Below are 25,631 nucleotides of genomic sequence, written 5' to 3'. Positions count from 1 at the left end.
CTTCAAAGTTCATTTGTCAATTCATTTTAAAGCAATGATGAACCCATTTCATGTTCCACAGGAGCGCCCTCCCCCCCCCCCCCCCCCAGGAAGGTGGCTCTAGGAGGCAATCCTGTGGTTATTTTAGAAGCCCTTCTTGTTGTAAGGCACGATTGGAGAATTTGTTTTCTAAGAGGAAAATACTGGGAACCTCAGTATAAATGGAGAGCAATAGTAGTGATTAAGGAAATTATGGTTTCTAAAATCGAATGCTCTGCAGCCATCAAAAAGAAAGTAAAAGGGGAACGTGTGCTCAAGATTAATATCCACGGGATGAAGGAAGCAGAGAACACAAAATACAGAACAATGTGCATACCATGCTTTTTTAGTGTGTTTTTGAAAGAGACTAGTACCTGCATAGCTGGGAAAGGACACAAGAGATTGCTTGTAATAATCGGTTATCATTGGGGAGCTATGGGGACTTTAAAAATTTCCAAACCTTCCAGCAATGAGTCGCATATTGTGTACAACTGTGTTTGTCCTTAAAGAAAAGGAGGCAAGACGGGTTTCGCGGCAGTGAGACCATGTCCCACTTCCACCCTTGTTACTCTGTCCCCGGTGTTACTCTGTCCCCGGTGAGGACCCTGAGAAAGCGCCCCAGGTGCACGGGAAGCCCGCCACCCCGCCCTCCCCCGCCCTCCCCCGCCCCGCGGAGCCCGCGCCCTCCCCGCTAGCTCCGCCCCCGCCCGCCCTCGCTCCTTGCCCATTGGTCTGCCTCCGCACCGCCGCGTCCAATCGCAGCGCTTAGCGCCAAATTCGAATGGTTGTTTTCATTTGAATCGGGAGAGCGCGGCGGCGGCTTTACGCGCGGAGCTGCTAACGCCGGGCGCGTCCCGGACGCAACTAGGCTGGGCCACCTGGTCGCCGGCGAGGGCGACGGCGGGGGGTGGGGGTAGTGAGGACTGCGGCGGAGGTGGCCGCGGGCGGTGTCCGTCCCTGGAGCGCGGGGCGGGCTGTGGACGCCGGTGGAAGAGTCGCTGGCTTTTCCGGGTGAGGACGTAAGTTGCATCTGGAGGAGCAGGGGACTCAGGTGGGCGGTGGCCGCGGCGGTGCGGGCGACTGTCCCGGGTGAGCCGCGGCCGGGGCGCCTCGGGGCTCGGGGACGGCCGGTGCGTCTGGGGGCTAGAGCTGTGGGGACTCCTCTGCTCTGCGGGAACCGGCGCCTGGAGCGCGGCCAGGGCTCCGGCGAGCGGGTGTTGGTGGGAACTCCCTGGAGCCTTGACCTTGATGAGCTTCGAGAGTTCTAGCCGCGGGTCCTTGGGGGCACTGAGTGTTGGCGGGGCGGGGGGGGGGGGGGGGGGGGGCGGGTGCTCTCCAAGGTGCAGCCCGGGGCCTGGCTGGGGCTCCCCCAGGGCTCAAGTAAGATGTGGGTCAGGGTGGCAGAAGCATGGTGATCGTATAAGCCAGCGCATTTGGTCACTTACAAGTGACTTCCTAGCTCTTGGCTTTCAGAGTAACACCCCACCTCCTCCGCGTGTTTTGTTTTTGTTTTATTCAGTGGTATGTTCCTGCATCAAGTTTGCTTCCGCAGACCTTTTGATGCCTGACCTTCCTATACCGATTACACTCAACATCTTGTTTAGAAAATGGGTCCTACAGGACGCCTTGTTACCATCAAAAGGAGCGGGGCGGACGGCCCCCACTTTCCACTGAGCCTCAGCACCTGCTGGTTTGGAAGGTGAGCCCTGCATCGGGGTGGACAATTTCCTTTAAAAGACATTAATATCCTAATCACAGATTAACAGACTGGAAGCACCCGAGAAGTAGTTCCTGCCCCCAGTTTGCTGGCGACTTTCCTACCGGTCGTCAACCTCTCATGGTTGTTTATTAGGAACTAGGATTTTGAAGACAATGTTTATATACTTTTTTTTTTTTTTAATCAAACACATTTTAAAATTGATTTGATAAAATCTTTAAATGGAGAAAGATGTAGATTATCTTCAAATCCTGATTCACTTCATGCATTCTTTAGAAGGCCAGGATGTTCACCTGAAACCCCTCCAAACTTGGTGTTCCTTGGCTGTGGGGGGACCCTCCTGAGCAAATGAGGGAAGAGCCTCCGAATTTGGTTTGTTGGGGAAATGAAGCTGGGAGAAGTCTTGCTAGTGATTTGAGAACTTCTTTCTCTCCTGTTGCTGTCCTGTGTTGTTGTTGGTAAATAACTGTGGTCCCTGTATAACAGACACCCTCCCGTTTTCTGCCGTGTGACTCTTTTTTTTTTTTAATTTTTTTTAAACGTTTATTTATTTTTGAGACAGAGAGAGACAGAGCATGAACAGGGGAGGGTCAGAGAGAGGGAGACACAGAATCTGAAACAGGCTCCAGGCTCTGAGCCCAACGCGGGGCTCGAACTCACGGACTGCGAGGTCATGACCTGAGCGAAAGTCGGCCGCTTAACCGACTGAGCCACCCAGGCGCCCCTGACGTGTGACTTTTTATATCAATGATAGGTCACCCTCCCTGTGGAGCCCTGTGAAGTGGGACCCACACCCCGTCCTGTCCTACCAGCCCTCTACCACGTTCTACCCTACCACGGACATTCTACGCTTTTGCTCCTCTGTGTGCTTTTAGCCAGTTTGACCTTTATGACTGGAATGTTCTCTTATCTTCCTGTGTGAGGGATTCCTTTCCACCGTCTCGATAATCATCTAAATGTTACCTAAAGACAAGCCTTTGGTGAACACTGCTCTTGTCTTCCCTAACGCTACACAGGGCGAGGAGGCTTTGGTTGTGTCTCCCACTCCTAAGCTCTCCCAGGACAGGGACTGTCTAGTTCGTCATTATGTGCTCCGTGCCTAGTACGGGTCTGGCAAGTAAAAGGTGATCCATATAGTTGGCACTCTGTGTCTAATAGAAGCGTGGCCTGGATGTGGAATCATAAGCCACAGTGGTTCTCAGACTAGGATTATTTTGCCCTGCAGGAGACCTCTTGCAAGGCCTGGAGTCATTTTTCTATGTCACGGTGTGGGAAGCTCATGCCACTGGCATCAGTGAACAGAGGACAGGGATGCTGCTGAACAGGGTATAGTGTGCACAGATTACAGGACACGCTCTACTATAAAGAATCATTTGGCCTCAAATGGCAACAGTGCTGAGGTCAAGAACAACCGATCCATAGGGATGCTAGCCGGCGGTTCCCAGCCAAACACACGAGATAGGCTCTGTGTGTGTGTGTGTGTGTCTCTTTCTGTCTCTCTCTCTTGCTGGAATATTCAGAAAATCAAATTCTCCTCTTTAGCTTAAAGTGGGTTGCTCTAGCTCCTTTTCGGAGGAAAAAGAATAAACGTTTTGGTATCAGATGTCAGTCACTCTGGTTATTATACAGAAGGGATTAAGTATCTTTTTATGCAAGATTTGACATTTCAAACCCATTCATGGGCGCCTGTCGGTTAAATGTCTACTCTTGATTTTGACTCAGGTCACGATCTCACAATTTGTGAGTTCAAGCCCTGCATCTGCTCTGCTCTGACAGTGCAGGGCCTGCTTGAGATTCTCTCTCTTCCTCTCTCTCTCTCTCTGGCCCTCCCTCACTCACGTGTTCTCAAAATAAATAAATACACTTTAAAAAAAAAAAAAAACCCAAAACCCATTCCTAAGTGTTTGGTCATATGCCATAGGTAGAAAGAGATATTCTTGGCACCAGAATATTATATTGAGAACAGAGCAGAGAGCCTATAATTGTTAAACTTTCAGTAACAGGGACACCAGACCCAAGGAAACTTACTAAGGACCGTTTTGATTAGTTTCTATGTGGGTTTGGAAATTCTCCCTCCTGGTGCTCCCTGTTCATGTTCCTTGTGTGGAAAGACAAGTTGAATCTAATAATGTGTATTTGTTGTTTGCATTTGTAGTTTTAATAAGACTTCTGAATCTGCCCATTAATACAGTGCAGTTTTAAAACCATGAAAAGCTCTTGAGTCCGTGGCTTTTACTGTGTGCCAGGCAAACGCCAGACGTGTATAATTCATGTACTGCTTGAACAACACCGCAAGATAGGTGCTGATGTAATTGTAAGCTTTTTGTCTGTAAAGCACGGCTGCACAGACAGGTGTTAGCAAAAAATACAGCACTCGTGATGATTAAACCTCTAAACATACATAACATTACAAATGAACACATATAAACCTTTTTTTATAGAAAAAAAGCACAGAGTATTAAAAATTGTCACCGTTCTCCAGACTGTGCTCTCTTACTTGGGTCTTATAAGCAGGTATTTCAGTAAAAGGCATTCCAGTTTTGTATTCTACTGTTTTCCCTTATAATTATTTCTAAGTACTTGAAGTTTTTTTTTTTTTTTTTTTTTTTTAAATTTTTTTTTTCAACGTTTTTTATTTATTCTTGGGACAGAGAGAGACAGAGCATGAACGGGGGAGGGGCAGAGAGAGAGGGAGACACAGAATCGGAAACAGGCTCCAGGCTCTGAGCCATCAGCCCAGAGCCTGACGCAGGGCTCGAACTCACAGACCGCGAGATCGTGACCTGGCTGAAGTCGGACGCTTAACCGACTGCGCCACCCAGGCGCCCTAAGTACTTGAAGTTTTAAAGGTTTAGTAGTATAGTTGGTTATATACCACTTGTCAATTGTTTGCAAAATGCACAGTTCAGGGACCTTGCCCAAGTTTTTATTCCTTTCTGTTGTTGCATTTAAGGATCAAACATATGGTCAAATGATGTTTTACTTTGAAACGTTAATGTAATTTTTTTTTAAATATGCAGGAGCTTAAAAATCTTATTTATTTTATTTTTTTTCAATTAAGGGGTATTGAATGTGACATTCGCATCCAGCTCCCTGTAGTCTCAAAACAACATTGCAAAATTGAAATCAATGGGCAGGAGGTAAGTGGGTGTTTGAAGTCTGTTTTTTTTTTTTTTTTTTTAACTTTTCATTTCACTTCTTACCCATTTGTGAGTTACCTATTCCCCCCCCCCTTTTTTTTCTACCTTGTAGGCAATGCTGTTTAATTTCAGTTCCACGAATCCCACACAAGTCAATGGATCTACCATTGATGGACCTGTACAACTAAAGCATGGAGATGTGATCACTGTTGTTGACCGTTCCTTCAGGTAGGTGAGAAGTCCAAACAAATCAGACTCAACGTAAATGGACCTTCTGATGCACCAGAACTAGCTTTGTAGACTTCTGTGATCTTTCTGTAATGCTGGTGAGTGTCAGAGCATCTGAGGCTGCCATGCTCACCACTGGTTCTCCATCTAAAGTCACAAGAGTCTAGAAGGGATGACGCAGGGGACTTGGGTGATCCCCTTCGAGGATCCAAATGCAGTTAACTGGGCCAAAGAGGAGCGACCAGATCCCCAAGGGGTTTTATTTTGCTGCAAGTGTTGTGAAGCCGCAAACAGTTTTCAGTTTCTCTTTCATTTGAAAGTAAAAGACGCTCATAGAGAAAGATACAAGATAAGATGCCCAGATGGGCTTATCACGAAATGAAACGAGCGCCTTTGTGATTTCCATCTGTTACAGGCTGAATTGTGTCCCTCCAAAATTCATATGTTGGAGCCTTAACCCCCAGCAACCCAGAATATGACCGTATTCGGAGATAGGGTCTTTAAAGAGGTGATTAGGTTAAAACGAGGCCCCTAGGGTGGGTCCTAATTCAATCTGACTGGTGTCCTTGTAAGAAGAGGAGATTAGGACACTGAAGAGGAAGCAGGTGTTCAGAGGGACAGCCATGTGAAGAGACGGCAGGGGTGCCCTAGAGAGCGTTGTACAGCTCGGGTGCGGTGTTCTGTCCACTTGTGTCCATTAGACTCAAATTCCTGGCTGTAGAATCATAGTAATTCACCCCCTTGATTCTTATTCAGGTAGGTTAGTTGAAATCACACATTGAGGATTTTTTTTTCTTTGTTGTTGTTGTTGTTTTTTGTTTTTTTTTTTGCGCTCTTCTGTTTTTGCTCTCTGTGTTTTGAGGCTCTCCTATGTGTGTGTTTAAATTTAGAATTATCTCCTGGTGGGTGAAGCCCTGCCATTTATCTTTCTGAGAGATCCTGTACCTTCACTGATGCTTTTTATCAGTGACTGCATTTTATCATTTTTCTCTGGTACGTTGCTTTCAGCTTTGCATAATCCTTAGGGTTTAGATGGTCTCCTGGAACCAGCTGTTGGGTACATTTTTTTTTTTAATAATTGGTTTATTTCCTCGATAGGTTGATCCTTTTATCATTATAAAATATGCTTGGTCTCTGTGAACAATTTTTATCTTAGAATCTATTTTGCCTGATGTTAGCACGACCCCTCTCTTCTGGTTGCTGCTGGCATGGTGCATCCTTCTGTGTTCGTTCTGTGGGTGCCTTGGGATATACATCGTGTCTCCTGTAAGCAGCACGTGGTGGGGTCATGGTTTTCATCCACGCTGCCAAATGGAACGCTGCCTTCCTTCCTGCCTTCGTTTGTATCAAATAGATAATCTTCTGTTTGTTCCACTGGCTGTTTCTTTCCCGTGCTGTTTCTGAATTTGCCTCCATGTTTAAAGGGCGCGTTTATCGAACAGACTTCTAGCTTGGAAGTATTTGATGTGGAGTGGAGACCAGAACTTCTCCCCCAAAATGAGGTGCTGTTCAGACTGAGATTAACTGGGATAATTAAATCCCTCCGACAAAGAATGGGGAAAAGGTCTTAGGAAGAGGCACTTGACCAAGAACTCGACTACCATGAGAAGCAATTCCAGACACCCAGCTGTTTCAGATCAGACCGCCCCCTGGAGGCCAAGTTCAGTATGCCCATAAAAGGTTGTTCTGTGAATTGACGCTTGAGGTCTGATAGAGCGACTTTGTATGTTGCTAAATCTCTCTACATATTAAGAAATGTGCCAGTCTTTGCCCGGGTACAGATACAGTAAGCAGGAAACTGAGGAGATCACAGCAGCCCTAAGGTCTAGGGTGGCTCTGTGGTGACCCTGCAGTAAATAACATCACAAAGTGACTCAGGCCTCAGGTGCCGCAGGGCTTCCTGGGTGACCTTCCAAGTCCTCAGATGATTTCCAGGGATACAAACCAGTGGAAATCCGATCGGCCATCCTATGCACTAAGTTTTCACATAGGAGGTACTCACACGGGCTCGTCCGTGTTCAGAAATCAACCCGGGCCCCAACCTATGACGTTAGCATTCCAAAAGAAATTTGAGGTGACCTAAGATCTCTCCTAACTACGTTTATTTCCATGAATAAGGTAATATCTTGAATGAAACCTGAAGTCTGTTCCTCGCTCCTTGGACATTAATCAGATAAGGAAGTTTTACCGTCAGTTACAGATCTTGAATCTGAATATGTGTCTGTCCTTCTGTGCACTTCAGGTACGAAAATGAAAGTCACGAGGACGGAAGGAAGTCGACTGAATTCCCAGGACAAAGACGCAAACAGGTGATGAGCGAGGGGTGGCATCCAACTTTGAGTTCTGATTCCTGTGCACGATACTATGAAATCATTAATGTGCACGTCGATGAATGGTGTCTCACAAGTGAGGATGACTGGCCAGTTGTAAGGAAGGTGTGACTGAGATCTTAAACATGATGAACTTAGACAAACTTGAGTTTGTTTGTTTGTTTATATTTCTTTATTGAGAGAGAGTGTGCGAGCAGGGGAGACGGGCAGAGGGAGGGAGGGAGAATCTTAAGCAGCCTCCATGCTCTGTGTTAGCCCCACACGGGGCTGGGATCCCACGGTCCTGGGATTATGACCTGAACCCAAATCAAGAGTCGGACACTCAACCAACTGACAGACCCAGGAGCCCCATAAATTGAAATAATTTCATTTTTTTTTAACATTTATTTATTTTTGAGAGACAGAGAGTATGAGCAGGGGAGAAGGAGAGAGAGAGAGGGAGACACAGAATCCGAAGCAGGCTCCAGGCTCCGAGCTGTCAGCACAGAGCCCGACGCGGGGCTCGAACTCACGAACTGTGGGATCATGACCTGAGCCGAAGTCGGAGGCTTAATCGACTGAGCACCTGAGACACCCCATAAATTGAAATAATTGAAAACTGTACTTCTTTTATTCACAAAGAGTGGACTAGGTCAGTCTAACATTTTGGCCCAAAAGGCCCCTTTAGCATCTCACGATCTGATCTTGCAGACCTTTGGTTAGGACAGCCCATTGCAAGGAATTAAAATCTGGGGATTACATTATCTAGTGGCTCTTGTTGTCTCCCGGTCACTGCTCTTCTCCATCTTTATGTACCTGAGATCATCACATCGGAGCTCTGGGTACCAAAGGGGTCCTGCACGGTGTCACGTGACAGACGTATTGGCGTATCAGAACGCTTGGCTTATCTCCATCCTTGGAGCTTTAGTAGGACGTGTCCCGTGAACTTCTCTTCTTTATGAAGCTACCCAAGCTGGTCTCCTGTGAGCGGGTTGCGATTCTCTGGCTTACAAGTCAGTACCCGTGCCCAAAATGAGCAGGAAGCCACTCTACCGAAGATCGAGGTGCTGCTTCCCCCCTAGAGCAGTGACCTTAATGTTGACCTTGCCACTCATCAGCTTTGGGGGAAAACTAGCTTTTGAGGTTTTCCACCTACTTGGTTGGTGGGTGTAAGGGAACCAACCAAAACGCTGAACTTTGGGTTAGATAAGTGGTCTCGGATTTTGGCTCAGGTCATGATCTCACAGCTTGTGGATTCGAGCCCCCATCGGGCTCTGTGCTGACAGCGTGGAGCCTGCTTGGGATTGTCTCTCTCCTCCTATCTCTGCCCCTCTCCCACTCTCTCTCTGTCTTTCTCAAATAAATAAACTTTTTAAAACATTGATAAGAGGTCTCAGAGGTCTATGAACTGTTCATTGTTGGGATTGTGCTAAAGCCAGTACTGAAACTAAATACTGAGAACATGTGATAGCAGTTGGGCAGTGACTTTTGTGCTGTGGAATATAATGGTACAAAAATGGGCTTGTATTTTGTACATAACTTTTAAGTTTTAATTTATTTTTCCTGTTTAGTCATAAGACTGTTGGCCAACTTCAGATGGGAAATTAGAAACTGATCCCTCACAAATTTGAGAAGCAATTTTGAGAAGCAGCGGGTTAGATACCAAGAAATCTGAAACAGATTGAAGGGAAAAGTTAAATTATTTGCCCTTGGATATATTTTGTGATTTCTTTTTCCCTCTGTAGTAACTCAGATGAGATACTTTTCCTCCTTTGAAGCAACACTGAACTTTTACATCTTGCATAATTGTTATTCTTTGGTTGTTCCTTGCCCCTTAAAAATTTTTCTGACAGATTGTGAGGGCAGCAGTTGGGGGGACGGGGGAGGGAGGAGCCCGGATCCGATTGTCGTGCTCTGAGGGTGAGCGCCTGTGGTGTGCTGGTTTCACTTGGCCTCACCATCCCGGCTCTCGGGTGCACCTGCCAGCCAAAGCACACGTGCCCAGTGGGGCCCCAGCAGGTCCTGTACCCTATTTCTGACAAAGCTGAGTACTAAGTCAATAATTCCGTGCCCTTGGTAGGTTCACAGACGCTGCATGCAGATGATGTCTAATTGCAGCTCTGGCTCTCTCGTGGGGGGATGAGAGAGAAGTTTGAGGAACTTCCCAAAACTCAACTGAGCTTCAGTTTATTTATCTTGTTAATGTTTTTTTAATGATTATTTTTTAGAGATAGAGAGAGTGTGAACAAGGGAGGGGCAGAGAGAGAGAGGGAGACTCAGAATCTGAAGCACGCTCCAGGCTCTGAGCTGTCAGCACAGAGCCTGACGCGGACCTCGAACTCACAAACCTGGAGATTATGACCCGAGCCAAAGTCGGACACTCCACCGACTGAGCCCCCTGGGCGCTTCAACTGACGTCCAGTTTAAACAATTCTGAGCTTCAAGTTTGTTTCTTATACTATCATTATATATTTTTAAAATCAGCTAAGAAATACTTGTATTACGAGCACTTGCCCCTGAGCGTCTTGGGTGAAAGTCTCTAAAATTCATATAAGGACAGTTTGGTAGGGAAGAGCCTCCCTAGCAAGAATATTTTAATAAATATGACTGCCCATGTTTGAAAAGACACCTAAATCACTGTTTTTTATTTTGCCAATTCACAGGAATCTCTGCATCGAGTCTCAAGATCTAGCCTCTCTTCCGACCCTGGTTAGTAGTTTTGTGGTTTTCTCCTGGGATCCTTCAAGGTCAGCTCTCCACGTAGCGTTACGGCGAGGAAGGGGCAGCAAGAACGCCTGTGTTCTGCATTCAGCTTCACAAAAGTTAGGAGGTTGTGTTACTTCCCATGGCACACAGGCAGACATCTGAGTTCACTTTTTCCTCAAGTGACTTAGAGGGCACCGTGCTCACTGGAGCATCCAGGGATAAGCAGTCTCGTTCAGTTACCGGTTTAATTGAGTAGATTAACAGCATTCCATGCCTCACATGGGTTATAGGAGGCTGACGTGACCTATTTGTTTGCCTCGTAACACCAGCATCAGAATACTTCTGTTACACGTTTTGGGCATTAAATAATTTGCAGGCTAAGTGAAAAGCTAGACTAGAAGACAATTTGAATACTATAGGTGTTCATCACTGAGGAAAGATTGAACTTTCTGTTTCTTATTTCATAACTCATCGCCCAGACGGGAAGCTTCAAGATTCCGATGCCCGTTCAAGAGCCTCTGAAGACAGTGTTTCAGGAAAGCCTCTGAAGAATGTCCAAGCAGTGGGCACGGTCTCTGGTGGCTGTGAGGACCGGGTTGCAAGCAGAACGCCTAATGTCGTTCGTCCCTCGGAACTTGCTGGAGGTAACTCCAGAAATACCACGGATCCTACAGGCAGGGATTCTAAGGAAGATTTCAGCATAACGTTAGCGAGCTGTAGAGACCTGAAGCCTTTACCCTCTACGCGGGGTCTGGAGAATGGTGCAAACAATGAATCTCCCTTTAAGAAGCTTTACGAGTCAATGAAGGAAGAGCTTGATGCGAAATCAGAAAAAGGAGATGTGCCACAGAGCGGTAAAAAATCCGGAACGCGGAGCCATCGCCCACCAGAGAAGGAATGTTCTGGTGGTTTACAAGGCGGGACACAAGTCCCAGGGTCACTTAAATCCAGACCTAGGTCAGGTCGGAGCACCCAAATGAAGGCAGATCCTGCTTTGGGAGAACAAGGTATTAGCCAGACCGAGGACAGGAGACAAGGTGAGGAGGCTGTGGAGACTCCCAAGGAGACCAGGAGTCCCATCGTCCCTCCTGAGATGACAGCAACCAAGACCCTGGCACAACGTTCCCCGCAGACCTCGCGGAAACGTCAGCATGAAGACATGACGGTCGCCGGCGGAAGTGCGTCTGTGAATTTGGATCAAAAGGAAGGCTTCAGGACAGATAACAAGACGTTTACTCCTAGGAAGTCCTTAACCAGAAACCAAACACCCGCTAAAGTCGAAAACGCTGATAATTTTGGAGATACACCAGAAAACCTCTTTTCCAAAAGGAGGAGGAGTATTCCTACCAGTGTGGACATTCTTACGCCAGAACCAGAAACTCAGAATCACACGATTTTAGCTCCGTTGCCCGTTCAAGTTGAAAGGAAGATTCCAAACAGTTCCATCCACCAGCCTGAGAAAGCGGGCGCCGCCGTGGGGCGCATGCACTCTGCGTTACCTGGTCGTAGTTCAGTTGATACAAGCAACTTTGGGGACTCCATCAGTAAGTTTACTTAACTGTGCATTTATCGCCACCCCCCCCCCCCCCCCCGACCAAGCTCATACCTTGTATCTAGATAGGAACCGATGAGACCTCCCTTCCGTCGGTGGTGATTTCACCACGGCAGGGAGTCTATGTGCACAAAGCCAGATGCACCGTCTGCTCTCATAGACTCATCCTGAAGACGCGCACGACTAATCCGGGGCTCCAGAGGGAGGGCGGGTTGTCAGGGACGAACACAGCCGGGGACCTACAAGGGTCCAAAAACATGTTGGATTCTCCCATTCCACCCACAAGAAGATAGAAAGAATAAGCCTAGTAATAAGCATAATGGCTTTCCAGAAACTTTTGAGTTCCGAACTATAAACACTCGTATCCTGTGAGTTTGCTCCTATAAACTAAGTCCAGGGAAGTCCCTTGGGAATGTTTAAATACAGGGAGGGTGTCTCTCAGATACTTATACTCTGTTTTCCGCGTCTCCTAATAATAGTTTGTTGTTGTTGTTGTTGTTGTTTGTTGTTGTTGTTGCTGCTGCTGCTGTTTTATAAACCATTGGACTATCCCCACGGGTTTCTGTATCAGGAGCTGTTGTAGGTGCTTTAAAGACATGGGCACTTTTGATCCTCTATGCAGGTAGCAGGTGGGCCCCCGGGACAGGTATCCCTGTTAACTTCCCTTTTGTAAAACGGGAAACTGTGGCCTCCTGTCACCCAGCGAGCGGCAGGGCTATGACCCCCGAGTGGGCTCAGTAGCTCCTGGGTTTTCTCCCATACTTTTCGGAGGTGGGGGTGGTTCTGTGGGTATTCTGAAGTAGCGGGCTTACCGTCCGGGCTCTGTTTTGCAGACGGTCCCTCATGCGAGGTGCACCCCTCTCTGCAATTAGACCAGCACGCATCCATCACTGTGTCCCTATGAGTCTCAGAAAGGGGGCATCACTCAGACAAGGGATTCTTGTTGAGTGCCGGTTCATGGGGATGTGCGGTGGGGTTGGGACTCGTGAATCACCTGGAGAAGTTTTCAAGTTCACAACTTCTCACTAGGTAGGCCTGGGCGAGGTCCGAGTTCATAGGTGTCTTTGGAAAAAGCCCTATCCGGTCACCGCGGAAGCATCTGTCTGTCATTCCCCTGCTCCAAAGTGAAAGCTGCCCCATCCACACCGATCCCTTTATCAAGCTCTGTCCACGTGGGCATTTTCAACCTTTCCTAGGAGATCTTTGTACTGTCCGGTTGGGACGTGACGCTTTGTGGGTTTGTCCCTGGGTCTTTTCCTGAGCTCCAGCTCCGTGAACGTTACAAAAGGATGAGACGCTGTGGTGTTAGTTTTCAAGGGGGCTTTTCCATTGGTTTGTCTTTAACGGCAACTTGAAACACGTCTTAGGTGTCCGTACATCTTCCATTCCTTCTCCATGTTTGTATTCGTTATTTCAGATAAGACTGAGGGAACACCCCTGAAAAGAAGGCGGGTCTCCTTCGGTGGTCGTCTGAAGCCGGAGTTATTTGATGAAAACTTACCTCCTAATACACCTCTCAAGAGAGGAGAAACACCCAGAAGGTCACTTGTAAGCCACACTCCACCTGTCCTGAAGAAAATCATCAAGGTAGGGTCAACGGTCAGTATTCTCACTCCCGCCTAGGGCACATCCTTTCCAAACGTCCCACGCCAGCACAATGGCAATGGAGACCTTTTTCTTTCTAAAAACGTAGTAAAGATAAAAAATTCTAAAGGATGGCTCACTCACTGAGGGGTGGAAAATGGACCCCTGGGCTTGGAACCCCGATTCTCACGTGGCTGAGCACAGCGGAGACCTGTGAAGGCCTCTTCGGGCGGAGGCCTCCTGCCAGCCTTGCTTCCAGAAGACCACTCAGGCTGGGGGAGGGGGGGAGTTCGGTAAAAACTACCAATCAGAGGGGCGCCTGGGTGGCTCAGTGGGTTGAGCATCCGACTTCGGCTCAGGTCATGATCTCCTGCTTCATGAGTTGGAGCCCCACGTCGGGCTCTGTGCTGCAGCTCAGAGCCTGGAGCCTGCTTCAGATTCTGTGTCTCCCTCTCCCTGTCCCTCCCCTGCTCACGACGTGTCTCTCCCTCAAAAATAAATAGATAACCATTAAAAAACAAACAAACAAACAAACTACCGATTAGAAAGAATCTGGAGACATCATGACACAAACCGTAAGGTGGTTTGTTTGTTTGTTTTCTTTTAGAATTATAAGGTGAAAAGGAAACCCTTGAACGGCAACACGCCCATGATTTCCACCATCAGCTATTTAGAACTTTGTAATCACCTACCCTAGGCTGTGTTGTCCTCCTGAGTTTAGGTCTTTGAAAGGTATGGCCTCCCAGCTCACCCCCCTCAGAGGGCCTGGGCAATCTTTCATTTCTTTTCCTACCAAAAGGAGTATAAGGTATGTGTGGCTCCCTTTCCATTTTCTATTGGCTCCCAGAAATGAGCGGCCCTCCTTCCACGTAGACCAAAGGGGATTAGATGCCCACAGGTGGTGTTTTTTCCAATTCAGATCGGAGCATGCTCACTCCTCACTTAAGACTGGTTTGCTGTCCCCCCACCCCACTCCTTCCTTTTTCTCTTAAATGAGGGGCACAGACTCCCATCTCTGCCTTCCACTTGACAGACAGCGCTTGAAACGTTTTGGTGCTTCCAGATTGAAACAGTTAAAATTCTTTAACTGGGCAGGGTTTTCACATCCACTACAGAGACTCTGTGTTGGCGGTAAGGTATCTTATGAACATTTAAATCTCGTCAGGACCGTCCTCAACCATCGGGAAAAGAAGATTCTTCCGGACTCCATTTGGAAGTGACCGCACAACCGCAGTTCGCGGCATCTCCGGCTCGAGATCCGACCAGGACTTCTCCAGGTGCCCGTGACCCACGTCGCAGGTCACCCAAGGCGTCCTCGGTCTCCGGCGGCAGCAAATCTCATCACACGGATGTTCCGAAGAGGGGAGGCAGGAAGAGCGGTGGCTTGCTTTCAAAGAGAACCTCCATCGACCGGAGCCAGCATGACATCTTGCAGAGGATTTACTCCAAAAGAAGGAGCGGAGCTTCTGAAGCCAATTTAGTCGGTTAGTGTCATGTTCGCGATGTCTTACGGTCGTTTTTCTCACTTACGGGGCTTCGGAAACCTTTCAACACGTTTTCCTTCTGACAGTGGCAAAGTCGTGGGCGGACGTAGTGAAACTCGGGGCCAAACAGACCCAGGCTAAAGCGGTCAAACACGGCCCCCTGCGACAGCTGAGCAAAAGGCCAAGAAAAGCAAACACTCCGAAGGTATGAACAGCTCCTTGGCCACGTGCTATGATGTAAGGTCGCGTTGGGGGGGGAGGTACGCGCTGACGTTTTCTTCATCTTGTTACATTTTTTTTTTTTTTCCAGAAGCCTGTTAGCGGTGTTCACAGTGAGTTTAGTACAGGCCATGCCAACTCTCCTTGTACCATAATAATAGGGAAAGCTCACCTTGAAAAAGTAAATGTGCCTGCCCGGCCCTACAGAATGCTCAACAACTTTGTCATCAACAAGAAGGTGGACTTCAATGAAGATCTGTCAGGTAAAAGCACAACCTCGAGGCTTAGAAACCGTAGCCCTTCGATCCCCCTACACGTGAGAACGTGGACGGATGCCGTAGATGTGTATGGTGGGGAGCAGACGGGAGGATCAACGATCTAGTCAGCTCCTGGGGTTCTGGTGGTTCAAGGAAGAACTTGCTGGGTTGGATGAGAGCCGGACCTCGACCGTATCGGGGGTCATGAGTCCCGCATGAGGCAGGTATGAGCGGTAAATGCACAGCTTTGCCTCGGATGGCAGCATCCGTGTAGAGTCATGGAGTCCGCTTCATGGTGAAGAGAGCAGGCTCGCTCTTATAATCGCCCCTCCCCTGCATTTATACTAATCGACCGCCCCGAAGTTGAACAATATTTTACTGCTTCAAGAGTTCCTTCCTTTCCATGACACTTAACTGTTTCTAGAAATGAAAGCCTGTGAAGAGGCCTTCCCTTAAGCATGAACAGTTGAACCAGTGTTTCCATTCTCAGTGACGGTGGGATGTGACTTCCTTATGGTTGTCCTAGATTAGCACCAAGACAGGAACCCAGGGCTGGGATTTCACGCTCCATGGTTTGACCGGTGCTTTCTGCCTTCAACACTTTTGGAGGGAGGGGAGACTTGATTCCACCTCCCATTAGATGGGGTCTTTTTTTTTTTCTTTTCCTGGCGTAGTTTTTTAAATGTTTTTGTTTGAATGTTTATTTATTTTTGAGAGAGACAGAGACAGAATGCGAGTGGGTTGGGGTAGAGAGAGAGGGAGATACAGAATCTGAAGCAGACTCCAGGTTCCGAGCTGTCAGCACAGAGCCCAACGTGGGGCTTGAACTCACGAGCTGCGAGATCATGACCTGAGCTGAAGTGAGATCGGATGCTCAACCGACTGAGCCACCCAGGCACCCCTATTTCCTGGTGTATTTTAAGATGGAATAGTTCTACTCCTCTGTATAACCCAAATAAAGTCCCCTCTGAGTACTGTCACAATAGGATCACTACACATAGTTTTTTGGGGCACCTGGGGGGCTGTCAGTTAAGCGTCTGACTTTGGCTCGGGTCATGATCTCACGGTTCATGAGTTCGAGCCCCACGTCAGGCTCTGCGCTAACGGCTCAGAGCCTGGAGCCTGCTTCGGATTCTGTGTCTTCCTCTCTCTGCACTTCCCCTGCTTGTGCTCTGTCTCTCAAAAACATGTAAACATTAAAAAAAATACATTTAGCTTAAAAAAAAAAAAATACCTGTAAAATCGCAGAACAATTGTAGCCCATTTTGATAGCAAACTCAATGAGAAAAAAGTTTCGAGTATGTACCACCCAATATGCAGTCATACGTACATACGTGTACATTATGTAAATTATGTTCATGTGTGAGGGTTCTAATGTCCTTATGTTACAAAGCATTAAAAACCAATCCTCAGGGGCTCCTGGATGGCTCAGTCGGTTGAGTGTCCGACTTCAGCTCAGGTCACGATCTCGTGGTTCGTGGGTTCGAGCCCCGTGTCGGGCTCTGTGCTCACAGCTCAGAGCCTGGAGCCTACTTTGGATTCTGTGTCTCCCTCTCTCTCTGCCCCTCCCCACCTTGTGCCATTTCTCTGTCTCTCTCAATAATAAACATTAAAACAGGGGCTCCCAGGTGGCTCAGTCGGTAGAGCGTCCAACTTTGGCTCAGGTCACGATCTCGCAGTTCGTGAGTTCGAGCCCCACGTCGGTCTCTGGTGCTGACAGCTCAGAGCCTGGAGCCGGCTTTGGATTCTGTGTCCCCCTCTCTCTCCGCCCCACCCCTGCTTGTGCTATGTCTCTCTCTGTCTTTCAAAAATAAATAAACATTAAAAAAAATTTAAAAAAAAACACCAATCTTCAAAAATATTTTTAAGATAAAATTAGTAGAAATTTAAATGCTCAGTACTCAGACAGTGGATTTTCCCAACCTCCCTTCCAGACCCCTTCCTAGAGAGTGCAACAATTTCCACCCCTTGGTGTGAATAAGTTTCATGACAAAACAGCAGTCTGTACTGAAGCCTGGATCCTGGCTCTTTAAGGGGGGGCCTGAGTAGCGGCAGGAGGAGGAGACTTTTAAGTGAAATGGCTGGTTCGAGGGCCTCCGGAACAGTCTTCTCAAAGACAGTTTGCAATCAGATGCCAGACCAAGAGAGCATTTTGATCCATTGCTGGCAGGATGAGAGTAAGACGAAAGCGGGATAACGTGAGTGTTCTGGAAAGATCAATCTTCCCTTCAAAGAACTGAATTGTGCTTTTCTTTGAGATGATGTTAATACTACTTTCTGGCGTTAAAGGAAAACATGGTGATGTCGCCATTTGACAGTACTATCGATGGGCAGTCTTTTTTTTTTTTAATTGGGAAGGTTTTATTTGGACATAAGCCCCGGTCTGCCTCAGCTAGGGCTTTTCAAGGCAGCATGAGCGCACCGGGTTTCTGGATGTCTGGCTGGGGGCGCCCGGGGTGGCCTCTGTCTCCCGGCTGGTGGTCAGAATTGGGGCAAAGTTGCAAGACTGAGATGTCCCCTTCCCGTATGTGATTTTCTCACCAAGAGGAAAAGCAAAGAAGACGAGATGCCATCGCAACTTCTCATTGCGCTTCTTCACAAATGAGTTTGTTATTTTAAAAAAAATCTTTATTTATGTTTGACCGAGAGAGAGCGTGCGAGCAGGGGAGGGGCAGAAAGAAACGGGGGCAGAGGATCCGAAGCAGGTTCTGCGTGGACGGTAGAGATCCCAGTGCGGGGCTCGAACTCAGAACTCACGAACCGCGAGATCACAACTTGCGTGGCAGTCAGGCGCTTAATCAACTCAGCCACCCAGGCGCCCCAAAATGAGTTCATCATTAATACATGACTGTCTCCAATGAACTCTGGGGAGTGATTCACTGTTCCTTCTCTGCCACTTCCTCTGGGGTCTGTGCAGACTGGCATGGTTGCTGGCATGTATGAGCGATGTGTTCATTGCTTTTCCCATATTTTCGTATACCAGGGTTAACTGAAATGTTCCAGACTCCAGCAGCGAAAGTGAAGCCACAAACAATGAGCCTGCGTCCCAGCGCTTTCTCAGATTCAGAGGACGTTGTCAGAAAAGAGTTTCAAGTACCTGATTCGGGAGAAAAACCTCTGCTATGCACGTCAGAAACTTTTGGTTGGTTTACTTTTGTTTTTTCCTAGCACTTTAATATTTTCAGTAGGAATTGTAGGTGGTATTTTTTTTTTTTTTTTTTACAAGAGATACACTATTATTTGTCTATGACGGATACTCCTGAAAAATTACCATTTCCAGCCTCTCTGTTTTGTTGTTTTTAGGGGAACTTCCTATTCGCAGTTGAACTAACATTGGCATTCAGTGAGTTGCGTAAAAAAGAGTACTCCTTTAATAATTGTAAACTGCCTGTGCACATTTCTGCTTTCTTTATTTAAGGGGTTGACCAGCAGAGAAGTAGAGTGATCTCTCGTCGTAGTTACATAAATTATTCCAACTCAAAATTGCCATAAATAACCCAAAAGAAAGAGAATGTGTACATTTAGTGCTGCGAATCTTCTAGAAGGCCTGTGCCCCAGTGTGAGCCCAAGATGGGAGACATGAGTCTGTCTTGCTCTTGCACTGAGTACTGGTTACCCAGGGCCTGGCATGAAGGGAACAGCTTTACTATATGAACAGTGCATCCTGTGCTGAAAAGTAGATGTTTCCTGTGCAGTTAGGACCCCACACGTCCTGACGATAAGCCCTGTTATTGTATTAGTGGTTCCCCAGGAGAAATGGCTGTTTGCTTCTCACGTTTGAAGGAAAGAATGTCTGCATTCAGGTGACTGAGACACGGTGTGGTAACCTTCGGGATCCTCTTCTTAAGGAATTTTTTTTCTTTTATCTGATCTCTGTGGATCCTAATCACCTCCTAAATGTGAACCCGCCGTATATCACCAGGTAACGATATTCTTAGGTGCGTGTGGCTCACGTGCAATACAGATTTATGGCCATGTAAGTAGCCTCATATGCTTAGCCCAGGTGGACAGGAGGCTGAACTATTGGGTTTTACACAATATCTCATAAGGAAAAAATACCAGATTGGCACAACATACTGAACAGAGTAGATTTCTCACGCGTGTTTTTATTTCCTGTAGGAGAGAATGTATTCCCCGTGACTCAGGATGGACCGCAAAAGCCGTCTGATAAAAGCCTCGCGAGCCCTGTCCTCAGACGTCAGAGTGTCAGAGTAAATGTGAACATTGAGAAAACTCTGGGATCGGGGGCTCCGAAGGCCACGTCAAGCGCCAACAGGCTTCGAAGGTCCGTGGGGCCCAGAAGTATACAGATGCCAGGAGCAGGGCGCAAGGACGAAGAAGCCAAGATGGGCGCTGTGGAGAATGCTCCGGGACGACTTCTGAGGAAGACCCCGCAACGAGAACAGAAACTGGAGGGAGCAGCGAAGGAACAGGAGAGCTATTTTGAAGCGAGTGAGAACGATACTGAACCAAAGGAAAATTCTGAAGAGGTGGTCGCAGTGAGGAGATCGAGAAGATATTCAGAGCAAAACCAGGAACCAGCTGCAGACCTGACCCCCCTCAAAACAGAACCCAAGGAAGACCTGGGAGGCATCCAAGGTCTCCTCCGCACGCCCATTCGTGCGCTGGAACCAAAGGAGGCTGAGAATAAAACCGCAGAAAAGCGCCAGAAATCTTCAAAGTTGGAACTAGCTGGCACGCCAGCTGCAATGAGCGTACAGCTTGAGACCCCTCCCCAGAAAGTGGACCTGGAGGAAGGGCCCCTGGCTCTCGGGAAGCCCATCCAGATGCCAGGAGGAAGCACACACTCACACGGAGAACCTGCAGGTGGTGATAAAAACAGCGGATTGTTTAATAGAACTCCAGAGCAGAAGCTGAGCCCTGCAGAAAAAGTACCTGGAAGCAAGAGGAGGCCAAGAACACCCAAGAAAAAGAATCATTCTCTAGAAGACCTGGCTGGACTCAGAGAGCTCTTTCAAACCCCAAGCCACACAGATAAACCAATGACCGGTGACCAAACCACCAAAGCACCCTGCCAATCTCCGCTACCAGGACCAGGCAACACGCCAGCGAGTCAAAAGAGGTGGCTCGAGACCCCTCCCCAGAAAGTGGGCCTGGAGGAAGAGCCCTCTGCTCTCAGGAAGCCCACCCAGATGCCAAGGGAAAGCACAAACTCACACAGAGAACCTGGAGGTGATGATGAAGACATCAACTTGTTTAACAAAACTCCAGGGCAGAAACCAAATCCTGCAGTAACTAAAAGCAAGAAGCGGCCAAGAACACCCAAGAAAAAGGCCCATTCTCTAGAAGACCTGGCTGGACTCAGAGAGCTCTTTCAAACCCCAAGCCACACAGATAAACCAATGACTGGTGACCAAACCACCAAAGCACCCTGCCAATCTCCACTACCAGGACCAGGCAACACGCCAGCGAGTCAAAAGAGGCGGCTCGAGACCCCTCCCCAGAAAGTAGGCCTGGAGGAAGAGCCCTCTGCTCTCAGGAAGCCCACCCAGATGCCAGGGGAAAGCACAAACTCACACAGAGAACCTGGAGGTGATGATGAAGACATCAACTTGTTTAACAAAACTCCAGGGCAGAAACCAAATCCTGCAGTAACTAAAAGCAAGAGGTGGCCAAGAACACCCAAGAAAAAGGCCCATTCTCTAGAAGACCTGGCTGGACTCAGAGAGCTCTTTCAAACCCCAAGCCACACAGATAAACCAATGACTGGTGACCAAACCACCAAAGCACCCTGCCAATCTCCACTACCAGGACCAGGCAACACGCCAGCGAGTCAAAAGAGGTGGCTCGAGACCCCTCCCCAGAAAGTAGGCCTGGAGGAAGAGCCCTCTGCTCTCAGGAAGCCCACCCAGATGCCAGGGGAAAGCACAAACTCACACAGAGAACCTGGAGGTGATGAAGACATCAACTTGTTTAACAAAACTCCAGGGCAGAAACCAAATCCTGCAGTAACTAAAAGCAAGAGGCGGCCAAGAACACCCAAGAAAAAGGCCCATTCTCTAGAAGACCTGGCTGGACTCAGAGAGCTCTTTCAGACCCCAAACCACACAGATAAACCAATGGCTGATGACCCAACTACCAAAGCACCCTGCAAATCTCCCCTAGCAGAACTAATCAACACACCTGCAAGTCGCAGGAGGCTGTGCAAGACCCCTCTGCAGAAAGTGGACCTGGAGGAAGAAGCCTCGGCTCTCCAGAAGTCCACCCAGATGCCAGGGGAACGCCCACAAGAACACAGAGAGCCAGTAGGCGGTGATGAAGTCATCGGATTGTTCAAGGAAACCCCAAAGCAGAAACTGGACCCTGCAGAAAATGTAGCTGGAAGCAAGAGGCGGTCAAGAACACCCAAGAAAAAGGTCCAGTCCCTAGAAGACCTGGTTGGCCTCAAAGAGCTTTTCCAAACCCCAGAGCACACTCCAGACCCTGTGACTGTTGACCAAACCACCAGAGTTCCCTGCAAATCTCCACAAGCAGAACCAGTCAACACCCCAGCAAGTAAAAATAGGCGGCTCAAGACCCCTCAGAAAGTGGACCTGGAGGAAGAGCCCTCTGCTCTCAGGAAGTCCACCCGGATGTCAGGGGAAAGCCCACACGAACACAGAGAGCCAGTAGGCGGTGATGAAGACATCGGATTGTTCAAGGAAACCCCAAAGCAGGAACTGGACCCTGCAGAAAATGTAGCTGGAAGCAAGAGGCGGCCAAGAACACCCAAGAAAAAGGCCCATTCTCTAGAAGACCTGGATGGACTTAGAGGGCTCTTCCAAACACCAGACCACACAGATAACCCAATGACTGGTGACCAAACTACCAAAGCACCCTGCAAATCTCTGCCAGCAGGACCAGGCAACACACCAGCGAGTGAAAAGAGGTGGCTCAAGACCCCTCCGCAGAAAGTGGGCCTGGAGGAAAAGCCCTCTTCTCTCAGGAAACCCACCCAGATGCCAGGGGAAAGCACAAACTCACACAGAGAACCTGGAGGTGATGATGAAGACATCAACTTGTTTAACAAAACTCCAGGGCAGAAACCAAATCCTGCAGTAACTAAAAGCAAGAAGCGGCCAAGAACACCCAAGAAAAAGGCCCATTCTCTAGAAGACCTGGCTGGACTCAGAGAGCTCTTTCAGACCCCAAACCACACAGATAAACCAATGGCTGATGACCCAACTACCAAAGCACCCTGCAAATCTCCCCTAGCAGAGCTAGTCAACACACCCGCAAGTCTCAGGAGGCTGTGCAAGACCCCTCTGCAGAAAGTGGACCTGGAGGAAGAAGCCTCGGCTCTCCAGAAGTCCACCCAGATGCCAGGGGAACGCCCACACGAACACAGAGAGCCAGTAGGCGGTGATGAAGTCATCGGATTGTTCAAGGAAACCCCAAAGCAGAAACTGGACCCTGCAGAAAATGTAGCTGGAAGCAAGAGGCGGCCAAGAACACCCAAGAAAAAGGTCCAGTCCCTAGAAGACCTGGTTGGCCTCAAAGAGCTTTTCCAAACACCAAGCCACACAGATAAGCCAATGGCCGGTGACCAAACCACCAAAGCACCCTGCCAATCTCCACTACCAGGGCCAGGCAACACGCCAGCAAGTAAAAAGAGGCGGCTCGAGACCCCTCCCCAGAAAGTGGGCCTGGAGGAAGAGCCCCCAGCTCTCGGGAAGTCCACCCAGATGCCAGGGGAAAGCCCACACGAACACACAGAATCAGGAGGTGAGGATAAAGACATTAAATTGTTTAACAATACTCCAGAGCAGAAACTGAAACCTGCAGACAACGTAACTGGAAGCAAGAGGCGGCCAAGAACACCCCAAAAAAAGGTCCAGTCCCTAGAGGACCTGGTTGGCCTCAAAGAGCTTTTCCAAACCCCAGAGCAAACCAAGAAAACAACAGCTGTTGTCAAAACCGCAGTAGTGCCCTGCAAATCTCCGCTAGCAGAAACAGTCAACATACCAACCCACATGAAGACACGGCTCAAGGTAGCTCTGGGGAAGGTCACCATAGAGAATGAGCTCTCAGCTGTCACGAAGCCCACCCACAGGCCAGAGGAAGCCACACGCACACACAGAGAACCAGTAGGGGAAGATGAAGACATCAGATTGTTCAAGGAAACTCCAAAGCAGAAACTGAAACCTGAAGAAGATGTAACTGGAAGCAAGAGGCAGCCAAAAACACCCAAGAAAAAGGTCCAGTCCCTAGAAGACCTGGTTGGTCTCAAAGAGCTTTTCCAAACCCCAGACCCAGGGACTGGTGACCAAACCACCAAATTTCCCTGTAAATCTCCAAGAGCAGAACCAGTCAACACGCCAGCAAATGGAAAGAGGTGGCTCGAGACCCCTCCCCAGAAAGTGGACTTGGAGGAAGAGCCCTCAGCTCTCAGGAAGCCCACCCGGATGCCAGGGGAAAGCCCACATGAACACAGAGAACCCGGAGGTAAGGATGAAGACATCAACTTGTTTAAGGAAACCCTAAAGCGGAAACTGAACCCTACAGAAAATGTAACTGGAAGCAAAAAGCAGCCAAGAACACCCAGGGGGAACATCCAGTCTGTAGAAGACCTGGTTGGCCTCAAAGAGCTTTTCCAAACACCAAACCACACAGATAAGCCAATGACTGGTGGCCAAACCACCAAAGCACCCTGCCAATCTCCACTAGCAGGACCAGGCAACAAGCCAACCAATAGAAGGAGGCGGCTCAAGACCCCTCCCCAGAAAGTGGACCTGGAGGAAGAACCCTCAGCTCTCAGGAAGCCCACCCAGCTGCCAGGGGAAAGCCCACATGAATACAGAGAACCCGTAGGTGGTGATGCAGACATCGGATTGTTCAAGGAAACCCCAAAGCCGAAACTGGAGCCTGTGAGAAATGTATCTAGAAGCAAGAGGCAGCCAAGAACACCCAAGAAAAAGGTCCAGTCCTTAGAAGACCTGGCTGGTCTCAAAGAGCTTTTGCAAACCACAGACCCAGTGACTGGTGACCGAACCACCAAAGCACCCTTCCAATCTCCGCTTGCAGGACCAGGCAACAAGCCTACCAATAGAAGGAGGCGGCTCAAGACCCCTCCCCAGAAAGCTGATCTTAAGGAAGAGCCCTCAGCTCTCAGGAAGCCCACCCAAACGCCAGAGGAAAGCACTCACTCGCTCAGAGAATCAGGAGGTGATGATAAAGACGTTAAACTGTTTAATAGAACTGCAAAGCAGAAACTGGGTCCCACAGAAAACGTAACGGGCAGGAAAAATCGGCCAAGAGCGCCGAACCCCAACCAACCCTTGGAAGACCTGGCCGGTTTCAGAGAGTCCTTCCCGAGGCCAGATCACACCAAGCAACGGGGTGATGCTGGTAGCATCCAGGGAGCTCCAAAGCAAACACCAGACGGAGGGAAACCTGTGAAACCCCTAGCAAGAGTCCGTAGGGCCCCTCGAGGAAAGCCCGTGGAAGATCTGGCGGGCCACCGAGACCCTGTAAAATCTCAGAGTGAAAGCAGCGTTTCCCCGTCCCCAAAGAGGAAACGAGGAAACGAGGGAGGTGGCCCAGGAACAAAGAGGCTGCGCTCTGTGACACCTGCCCAGGCCACTGCCGAAGAGAAGCCTCCCCTGAAGAAAAGAAGGGGGGCCCCCAGAGAAGGACGTGACCCCCCTGAGCCCCTGACCGTGAAGAGAAAGCTAAGGATTGTAGCGGAAAGGATGGAAGTCCCAGAGGACCTGACCAGCGGCAAGAGGGAAAGCAGGACAGAGGGGCGAGAAGTAGGAAGGACGACGGCCTCTCCACAACAGGTGATGGCAGATGTCACTTAGTCGCTGTATGCCATCTCGGATGGTGTTCTCCATTCGAGGCTCTTATCCGGTATAAACCGTTCATAGCTTGAATCTATATGCGAATATCTTCTCCCAAAGGGGTCTGCATTCAGCACAGTGAATAACTGCAGACAAGTTAAAGAATCCTTTGGGGATTTATAGAGAGAATAGACTTCGTGTGGGAAAATAACAGGTCAAAATTCTTATGACCAGTTTTGACGAGAGTTTCTCAGGAACTGAGTGAGTTATGGTCATCTGCAGAGGTGCGAAAGGTGTCGAGGAAAGGTAGGAGCTCGGTCCTGTGTTGTCCCAGAGCCCATAAGCAGGAGCGCTGGGTGGGCGGGGGATCAGGGTCAGTCTTTACGCGGTTAGAACAATCTGCGTGGCCGTCCGGGTCCCGAGGAGAGCCCACCTGTCAGGGTTGTGAGGCAGAGAGTTACTCCTGCATGGACAGTACTTTGTACGTTCCGTTCCAGAAACCCTGACTCTCCTGTCCTGCTTGAGCAAATGATTGCGAAAGGCTTAGGAATTCATTTACTGCCTGGAAAGGGGGCATTTTTCTAGAATGCCCACGTAATGCTTGTTGTAATCGAATTTGCCATATATGACACTCA

General features: G+C 48.7%; 1 protein-coding gene across 5 annotated transcripts in view; it reads left to right on the top strand.

The window, feature by feature from the left end:
• The first annotated feature begins 853 nt into the window (after window positions 1–853).
• MKI67 (marker of proliferation Ki-67) overlaps window positions 854–25,631 on the top strand; it is a 29,027-nt gene continuing 4,249 nt past the window's right edge. Inside the window, exons 1-14 of one of the 5 annotated variants that reach the window (XM_042908181.1) lie at window positions 854–1,029; window positions 1,538–1,717; window positions 4,797–4,875; window positions 4,988–5,103; window positions 7,346–7,412; window positions 10,076–10,121; window positions 10,598–11,662; window positions 13,088–13,269; window positions 14,420–14,738; window positions 14,825–14,943; window positions 15,049–15,220; window positions 18,198–18,356; window positions 19,334–20,781; window positions 21,139–24,996. In XM_042908181.1, coding sequence (XP_042764115.1) covers window positions 1,626–1,717; window positions 4,797–4,875; window positions 4,988–5,103; window positions 7,346–7,412; window positions 10,076–10,121; window positions 10,598–11,662; window positions 13,088–13,269; window positions 14,420–14,738; window positions 14,825–14,943; window positions 15,049–15,220; window positions 18,198–18,356; window positions 19,334–20,781; window positions 21,139–24,996 — 7,722 coding nt within the window. In that variant the 5' untranslated portion in view covers window positions 854–1,029; window positions 1,538–1,625. Of the gene's footprint in view, window positions 1,038–1,537; window positions 1,718–4,796; window positions 4,876–4,987; window positions 5,104–7,345; window positions 7,413–10,075; window positions 10,122–10,597; window positions 11,663–13,087; window positions 13,270–14,419; window positions 14,739–14,824; window positions 14,944–15,048; window positions 15,221–18,197; window positions 18,357–19,333; window positions 20,782–21,138; window positions 24,997–25,631 lie in introns of all 5 variants that reach the window. The other 4 variants (XM_042908180.1, XM_042908182.1, XM_042908184.1 and 1 more) reach the window with 4 other exon arrangements.

This window comes from Panthera leo, chromosome D2, assembly GCF_018350215.1.
Source record: "Panthera leo isolate Ple1 chromosome D2, P.leo_Ple1_pat1.1, whole genome shotgun sequence".
In the NCBI taxonomy this organism is placed as follows: Eukaryota; Metazoa; Chordata; class Mammalia; order Carnivora; family Felidae; genus Panthera; species Panthera leo.
Note: the sequence above shows the minus strand (reverse complement) of the source record. Positions and strands in the feature narration are given on the sequence as shown.